Source organism: Pongo pygmaeus, chromosome 16, assembly GCF_028885625.2.
Source record: "Pongo pygmaeus isolate AG05252 chromosome 16, NHGRI_mPonPyg2-v2.0_pri, whole genome shotgun sequence".
Classification (NCBI taxonomy): domain Eukaryota; kingdom Metazoa; phylum Chordata; class Mammalia; order Primates; family Hominidae; genus Pongo; species Pongo pygmaeus.
This window is the reverse complement of record NC_072389.2, coordinates 19788225-19797704: the sequence shown is the minus strand read 5'-3', so window position 1 is coordinate 19797704 and position 9480 is coordinate 19788225. Positions and strand designations below refer to the sequence as shown.

Below are 9480 nucleotides of genomic sequence, written 5' to 3'. Positions count from 1 at the left end.
TTTAGGCTGTTAATTTTACTGTCAGCATTAGAGTTGTTCAGAAAGAATCTCACTGTTATCTTTTAGGTTAGGTATGTGAGAATTCATTTTCTCCTGTAAATAAACCTGTTCATGTTTGTTCTCTGGAAAGAAGTCCCTTTCAGCTATCTGACTTTGATCACAATCATGTAGCGCAGTAGTCAGTCTACAATGACATGATTGAATTTCCATTTCCAATGTTTCCTAGCTGTGTCTTACATTCTCCAGTTCAGAACTGAGCATTCTCAGTTGTCAGAATGCTAAGCTGTTCACTGTACTTAAATGTTGATTTTTGTTAATGCTTCTGCATTCAATTTTATAGCCTCTAGAAGTTTACCAGTCTTTTCTTTCACACTTTCAATTTCCTCAAAAATTTTATTTTCCCTTAGCTGGTTCTGATGTTTTATTTCATCTAGTTCCAGTCTTAGCATGGCAATTTCTTCCTGCAACATGCTGTTTTCATGCAAGAGATCTTCTTTCTTATGACTAAGAGAAAACTAAGTAAACAAAGGGAACTTTTAGTTAGCACTCAATAGAATGACATATCATGATTTCTTCTAAAATTAAAGAATGACATTTATATTTGTATAATGAAATAATTCCCATAGTGGATATTTAACTGGAAAAAAGTTGGACAAAACTTCAAATCTAAAAGAGTGTAAATTCCAAAAAGTTGAAATATTTATCTAAAGACCATGAAAAAGAAATCACTAGAGGATTTTTAAGAATTTCAGAATTGGAAAAGCCTTTCTCTGAATTACAAAAAACCCAGCGGCATAAAATAGAAGATTAATACATTTGACCACATTTTTAAAATTGGGTTTACACTCTGATAGCTAACCTATAAACCACACCATCTTAAGAGCCTTAGCTATGCATATATTAGGACAGAAGCAATTTCTCAAAGTTCTTTAAGTTCCTTTTTCTGAGGAATGTTTTATCAATATACTGCTTTTCTAATATTTTTACAGTCAATTATAAGAATTACATTGATTCATAACTGTTAAATCTAAGCATTGTACCCTTCTACAATGTACACATCTGCATCTAAGCATTGCACTTCTACATACAACACTGAACTCATTTAAGATCACGATTCTTAAAAGGAGAGGTAACAAATATATGCAGCCAGGATCAGTGGCTCACATCTGTAATCCCAGCACTTCAGGAGGCTGAGGCAGGAGAATCGTGTGAACCTGGGAAGCAGAGGTTGCAGTGAACTGAGTTTGTGCCATTGCACTCCAGCGTGGGTGACAGTGCAAGACTCCATCTAGAATACACACACACACACACACACACACGTATATATGCAATGTGCAGGATTTTCGCCAGGTCTTCTGATGCTACTGCTAGTGGTCCTCCACAAAATCACAGTAACTTCTGTGGTGTAAACATATAAATACAAAAGAAGCCTTTTATTTCAAAACACAAATGGTAAATAAGATATAACTTACAAGGCTTTTCTTAGAAATCATGAGATTATTTGCCATTGCAATAACTTTTCTTTCCTCTTTATAATGTTTGAAACAGTAGTAAGTGTGAAATAGGGGAAACATACTGAACTATTCAACTGGGAACAAAACACTTATCAATAAATTATCACTAAATGTGTATCATGGCATGTCATTGTTCTCAAAGCTCTTTGCACTGAAATGAGAAACTACTTGGAGCAAACTGTTCCTCTCCTCAAAAGCAAGGATAATGACATCCACAATGTGGCCTCTGACCCAGCTATACATTTCCTACTTTCCTATTAGTGAAAATAACAAACTGACTTCTCTATTAATATTTTAAAAAGAAGAACTAATGTCTCCAAACTAGCAAATCTGTTGTTAGTAGCAAAACTTATTTTTGATATTGGAAAGATCATCAATTCTTATGAAAAATATCAAATGCTTTTCCTTTGGATTGAGGCCATTGTGAAGGTCACTACTTGACTGTTGCAGGCAAATGCAGTTGAATTAAGAACATGGCTTTATCCTATATGTACACATATAGATATATGACCAAGGATACTTTCCAAATCCTTTATACTTTCCAAAATAAAGCTTTTTTTAATATATACACATATAAAAACATTTGAAAATGACTAAAGAAAATACCTCAGAATTCATTTTCTTTTCAGCCACTTCTATCTGCTTTTGTTTATTCATCAGAATCTCATCTTGTGATATTCCAGTGTTCTGCTCTTCGGAAAGTTGTTTCTGGGTATCATTTTGTTTGTCACTAGAAGAAATTTTAATTTTCATGAAATACTGGAGGTGTCTCTAAAATGATCTACAGGGCAAGATGGCACCATCAGATGTCATTCGCACAATGTGTATCTGCACATTAATCCAAGACAAGGCAAAGGGGTCTCACATCTGTTAACTCTGCTCTCCCCAGTCATGTTGGCACCAGGGACTAGTTTTATGGAAGATAATTTTTCCATGGACCTGAGGTGGGGGAAGGTTCCAGGATGATTCAAGCACATTACATACATTGTGCACTTCATTTCTATTATTACTAATACATAATGAAATAATTATATAACTCACCATAATGTAGAATCAGTGGGAGCCCTCAGCTTGTTTCCTTGCAACTAGATGGTCTCATCTGGGGGTGACAGGAGACGGTGACAGACCATAAAGCATTAGATTCTCATAAGGAGTGAACAACCTAGATCTCCTGCATGAGCAGCTTACAATAGGGTTCAAGTCACACTCCTATGACAATCTAATGCCACCGCTGATCTGACAGGAGGAGGAGCTCAGGCGGTAATGTGAGTGACAGAGAGTGGCTGTAAACAGATGAAGCTTCACTTGCTCACCTACCACTAACCTCTTGCTGTGTGGCCCAGGTCCTAACAGGCCAGGGACTGGTACTGGTCTGTGGCCTGGGGATTGGAAACCCCTGTGTTAACCCATACTTTTTATGTTTATTTTTTGGAAACAGTTTCCACTTATATTCTTGATTCCTCTGTAATTTATAGACAACTTAGAAATTCCCTTTGGAACAAGACAGGGTCTAATATTGTGTTTTTAACATAGAACTCTGAATTAACTTTATCTGTGTATGAGAGAGAGATGTGAAATAAACTGATCATTAATCGCTTTCAATTTTACTTTTATTTCATGCATATTAAAAATAAAACTGGGAAGCCCTAGGCAGAGCAATTGGGCAAGAGAAATAAAGGGCATCCAAATTGGAAAAGAGAAAGTCAAACTATCTCTTCACCAATGATATGATCTTATGCCTAGAAGACCCTAAAGATTCCTACAAAACACTCCTAGATTTGATAAATGAATTTAGTAAAGTCTCAGAGGTTACAAAATATACAAATACCAATGAATAGTACCACTATACACCAACTACAACCAAGCTCAGAGTCATATCAAGAATCCAATCCCTTTTACAATGGCTGCAAAACAGTAAAATACCTAGGAATATACTCAATGAAGGAGGTGAGTGATCTATAAAAGGATAACAGGAAAACACCACTGAAGAAAATCACAGATGATACAAATAAATGAACATACATCCTATGTTCCTGGACTGAAAGCACTGATATTGTGAAAATGCCATAGTGCCCAAAGTAGTCTATAGAGTCAATACAATTTCTACCCAAGTACCAATGTCATTCTTCACAGAGTTATTTTAAAAAGGTGCCATTCATGTAGAACCACAAAAGAGCCTGAATAGCAACAGAAATACCAAGCAAAAGGAACAAACATGTTGGCATCACATTACCTGACTTCAAATTATACTCTACGGCCACAGTAACAAACATCATGGTACTGGTATAAAAGTACATACACAGATCAATGGAACAGAACAGACAACTCCGAAAAAAAGCCACTTACAACCAAATGATCTCTGAGAAAGGATACAAAAACATACACTGGAGAAAGTACACGTTATTCAATAAATGGTGCTGGGAAAAAAAGATAGCCACATATAGAAGAGTAAAACTGGATCTCTATCTCTCACCATGTAAAAAAATTAATTCAAGATGGATTAATGGCCTAAACCTAAGACTTGAAGACATTAGCCTAGGCAAATAATTTATGATGAGGACCCTGAAAGGAAAAGCAACAAAAATAAAAATAAATAAATAAATAAATAAGACCTAATTAAACTAAAAAGCTTCAGCACAGCAAAAGAAATAATCATCAAAGTAAGCCAACAACCTACACAATGGGGAAAATATGGGCAAATTCTGAATCTAACAAAGGATTAATGTCCATAACCTACCAGAAACTCAAACAAATCAGCAGGAAAAATACAAATAATTCCATTAAAAAGTGGGCACATGACACGAATAGACATTTCTCAAAAGAAGATGTACAAATGGTGAACAAGAATATAAAAACATGCTAAATATTACTAGTCATCAGGGAAATGTACAATAAAACAACAGTGAGATATCACCTCACTTTAGCCAGAATGGTCACTACTAAAAATAAAAAAACAGCAGATGTTGGTGTGGATGTGGTGAAAAAAGAACAGTTATACACTGCTGGTGGGGATACAAATTAGTACAAATCTATGGAAAACATTATGGAGAGTTCTGTTAAAGTAGATCTTACCATTCTCATTTCTGGATACCCACCCAAAATAAAAGAAATCATACTCTCAAAAAGACACCTACATACGTATGTTTACTGCAGCACAATTCACATATGTAAAGATATGTTATCAGCCAGTGTCCATCAACTGATGAGTGGAATAAAGAAAATTTTATATATATATATATGTATACCTGAGACTGGGTAATTCATAAAGGAAAGAGGCTTAATTGATTCACAGTTACACATGGCTGGGAAGGCCTCAGGAAACTTACAATCATGGCAGAAGGTAAAGGGGAAGCAGGCAATTTCTTCAAAAGGTGGCAGGAGAGAGAGAAGTGAAAGGGAAAGAGCCCATTATAGAATTATCTGCTGTTGTGAGAACTCACTATCACGAGAACAGCATGGAGGAAATCGACACCATAATCCAATACCTCCCAGCTGGTCTTTCTCTCAACACCTGGGAATTACAATTTGACATGAGATTTGGGTGGAAACACAAAGCCAAACTATTGGGGGGTGTATCCTTATTTTAAAATATCTAAATGTCATTATTTATATTTCAAAAATAGCAATTGTTATTAGTAATGATTTTGTTTGAAAATAAAATGACCTGGTAAATTTTCTTCACTTTTAGCCTAGTATTTAGTCAAAATATAAAAAGCTGAATTTGCCAGCAGAAAACTGTAATTACTTTTAAATGAGGTAAAGATGTATAAGAATATCACTGTTACTGTACAGAGAAGAAAGTGAACAAGAAAAGGAATTTAAAAAGAGAATATCACTACCATATACATACATGAACTGACAAAGAGACTAAAATCTCCTACTGGAGATTATGTTAGGACTTGAGCAAAAGCTTCTAAAAATACCAAAAATGGAAAGAAAATAATTAATTTTAAGGAATAAGTTATACAGAGAAATACGTATTAAAAAAAAAGAAGTTGCTTATCAGCTTAAGGAGATTTTGGGCTGAGACAATGGGGTTTTCTAGATATACAATCATGTCATCTGCAAACAGGGACAATTTGACTTCCTCTTTTCCTAATTGAATACCCTTGATTTTCTTCTCCTGCCTAATTGCCCACAATGAGATACCATCTCACACCAGTTAGAATGGCAATCATTAAAAAGTCAGGAAACAACAGGTGCTGGAGAGGATGTGGAGAAATAGGAACACTTTTACACTGTTGGTGGGACTGTAAACTAGTTCAACCATTGTGGAAGTCAGTGTGGCGATTCCTCAGGGATCTAGAACTAGAAATTCCATTTGACCCAGCCATCCCATTACTGGGTATATACCCAAAGGACTATAAATCATGCTGCTGTAAAGACACATGCACACGTATGTTTATTGCAGCATTATTCACAATAGCAAAGACTTGGAACCAACCCAAATGTCCAACAATGATAGACTGGATTAAGAAAATGTGGCACATATACACCATGGAATACTATGCAGCCATAAAAAACGATGAGTTCATGTCCTTTGTAGGGACATGGATGAAATTGGAAATCATCATTCTCAGTAAACTATCGCAAGAACAAAAAACCAAACACTGCATATTCTCACTCATAGGTGGGAATTGAACAATGAGAACACATGGACACAGGAAGGGGAACATCACACTTCGGGGACTGTTGTGGGGTGGGGGGAGGGGGGAGGGGGGAGGGATAGCATTGGGAGATATACCTAATGCTAGATGACGAGTTAGTGGGTGCAGCGCACCAGCATGGCACATGTATACATATGTAACTTACCTGCACATTGCGCACATGTACCATAAAACCTAAACTATAATAATAATAATAATGATAAAAAAAGAAATTAAAAAAAAAAAAAAAGAAAACCGATCTTCCTGAGAGCTATTATTAACCAATTCATCTTGACCAAAATTTTAAAATGAAGTCTACAATTCTGGAATATAAAATAGTTTCATTTTGAACATAGTTAATTGAAGGGAACTTTTATACAGAAAATTTTTGGTTAAAGTTGACTCTAACTTAGGAAAGAAATGACCTGTACCAATGGTAACAAGAAGCCACCCAGAGCCAGTTTGAAATCTAGTCAATCAATCAATGACCACTGATCTTGCTCACCAACCAATATCAATGTGAGCAGCTTGCTTCTGAAATACAGCCATGCAGCAGCACCTGCTCCATCAGCATAGACAGTGCCTGACCAGTATTCCTCTTACTATAGGAAGCAAAAAATTCCAACTCTGTCTCTTTATTTCAAACACCAAAGGTTCATAATCCCTTGAAAAGAATTTGTAAGTCTATTAAATGTGCCACCTTACTTTTTTAAAAAATAAAATACTAGTGGCCAGGCTCAGTGGCTCATGCCTGTAATCCCAGTACTTTGAAAGGCCAAAGTGGGTGGATCACCTGAGGTACAGAGTTCGAGACCAGCCTGACCAACAGGGTGAAACCCCATCTCTACTAAAAATACAAATATTAGCCGGGCGTCGTGGCATGCTCCTGTAATCCCAGCTCCCTGGGAGACTGAGGGAGGAGAAATGCATGAACCAGAAGGCGGAGGTTGCAGTGATCTGAGATCATGCCACTGAACTCCAGCCTGGGGGATACAGCAAGACTCCATTTCAATAAAATAAAATAAAATAAAATAAAATACCAGTAAAGTTTGCAATTCCTCTGACTCAGTTTGCCATAATTACAATTATGATTACTAGTAAAAGAATAAATAGTGAATAACCACAATATTGGGCTCTTCTCTCTAAATAAAAAAATTAATATAAAGAATGTAGCTTATTATAAAGAGCCAAAACAATTTTAAAAATGCATGTAATTACTGGGCAAAACTGTTAGAATGAACCATGTCAAACATTTTTAAAGTGAGAATTAATCAAAAAATATATCCAGGATAAACCTGATTCACTCATTTAATAAGTATTTATTAGGTAGCTTCATCCAATATGCTAGGCCTTTTTCTAGGCAGTGAGGATATGGTAGTGAAAAATAAAAACCCTATTCATGAGAGTGAGAAAAACACACAATAACAACAGACAGATAAGGCAAAATATACAGTATGTTAGAGGAGAAAAACTAAAGCAGGAAAATGAAATGTTTATGTGTTCGATGGGGAGGGTGGTGGGAAAGTTGGGATGGTCAGAAAAGTCCCTGCTGAGAAAGGGGATTTTTTTTTCTAATACAAAAAACCTTTTATTTGTATATCAAAGACTCTAAGAAATGATGACATAAGGTTAACAGCGTTGATGTCAAGATGCAAATGGGTTTGAAGTTACAGATGATAAATCACTTTGTTTCACTGAACCTTCCCTTCATTACATTAGAGAGCATCCCTGGTAGGCTCCCAATTGAACCTTAAGCATGACGCATCTGGGTAGCACACGGTTCTTCCTCAGAAAGTGGTTGTTCCTTAATGTGTTTCTTTTTACCCTTTTTCCTCTTCTTCTTAGAAAGGGATTTTTAAATAAAGAACTGAAGGAATGGAAAGAGAAAGCTAGGAGGATATCTGGGGAAGAAGCATTCCAGACACAGGGAACTGCCAAGCACAGAGGTTTGCCTGCAGTCTTTAAGCACTAGGGGTAGATAAGGGATGGCAAGAATTCAGTGTGGCTGAAGCAGAGCAAGGGAGATAAATTAGGAGGAAATTTGACACGTACTCAGAGTGAAATGGGAGACAATCAGAAGGGCTGGGGCAGGGGAATGACACAATTTGACTTATGTTTTAAATACATCCACTGAGTTAAGAATTGATAAAAATGGAAGTTTTTAAAAGCCAGGATGATCAATTCCCAGTCTATGACACTCATCTAGACTGCGGATGAAGGTGGCTCAGATGTACAAGATATGACTGGCTTCTGGACATATTCTTCAGGTAGACCTGACAAGATTTACTGAGAGATTAGATGTGAGGTATCAGAGAGAGAGAGAGAGAGAGAGATGAGTCAAGAATGACACCGAGATTTTTGGCAGAGCAACTGGAAGAGTTGCCCTTAACCAAAGTAGGAAAGACTACATGAGGTGTAGATTTCAGGAAGGACATCAGTAGCCCAATTTCGGATCTGACAAGTGTGTGATACCCAATAACTAACCAAATAGAGATGTCACATAGGCAGGCTGATATAGAAATCTAGAATTAGGGAGCAAGATCTGAGCTGGAGACATACATTTGGAAGTCACTAGCATATACACAGTAGAAAAAGTCACGAGGGGCCGGGTGCAGTGGCTCATACCTGTAATCCCAACACTTTGTGAGGCCAAGGCAGACAGATCCCCTGAGGTCAGGAGTTTAAGACCAGGCTGGCCAGCGTGGGGAAATGCAGTCTCTACTAAAAATACAAAAATCAGCCGGGCATGGTGGTGCGCACCTGTAATGCCAGCTACTCAGGAGGCAGAAGCAAGAGAATCGTTTGAACTCAGGAGGCAGAAGTTGTAGTGAGCCGAGATCACACCACTGAACTCCAGCCTGGGTGACAGAGTGAAACTCTGTCTCCAAAAAAGAAAAAGAAAAAGTCACGGGAAAGAAGATTGAGGACTGAGCCCTGGGAAACAACAATGTCCAAAAGGGGAAAGATGAGGAGGAGCAAGCAAAACAGACCATGATGAATGGACTAGAAAGGCAGGAGGAAAAGCCTGAGGGAGTGAGGTCCTGAAAGCCAAGTGAAGATGCTGTTAGGGATGAGATGCCCTCCATTGGCTCAAATATTGCTGACAGATTAAATAAAATGAGGTGGAAGAAAAGTGCCTAGATTTATTACAGAAAAAAATTAGTGATAATCTTGAGGAAAAGCAACGTTGGAGGACTGCTGAAACTGAAGACTTACTTGTGTGGGATCAAGAGGGAATGAAAAGAAAATTTGAGTTCGTGAGTGTAGACAGTTCTTTTAAGGACATCATACTTAGGAGTCATGACTGAGGATGCTGTAAT

The 9480-nt window shown here is 37.2% G+C and overlaps 1 protein-coding gene across 2 annotated transcripts in view; it reads right to left on the bottom strand.

Moving 5' to 3' along the window:
* Positions 1-296: 296 nt before the first annotated feature.
* Positions 297-9480, bottom strand: part of LOC134738233 (POTE ankyrin domain family member B) — a 33931-nt gene continuing 24747 nt past the window's right edge. For both annotated transcript variants that reach the window (XM_063652452.1, XM_063652453.1), the window contains exons 11-12: positions 2121-2244; positions 297-515 (exon numbers count right to left, since the gene is read on the bottom strand). In XM_063652452.1, coding sequence (XP_063508522.1) covers positions 297-515; positions 2121-2244 — 343 coding nt within the window. The remainder of the gene's footprint in view (positions 516-2120; positions 2245-9480) is intronic.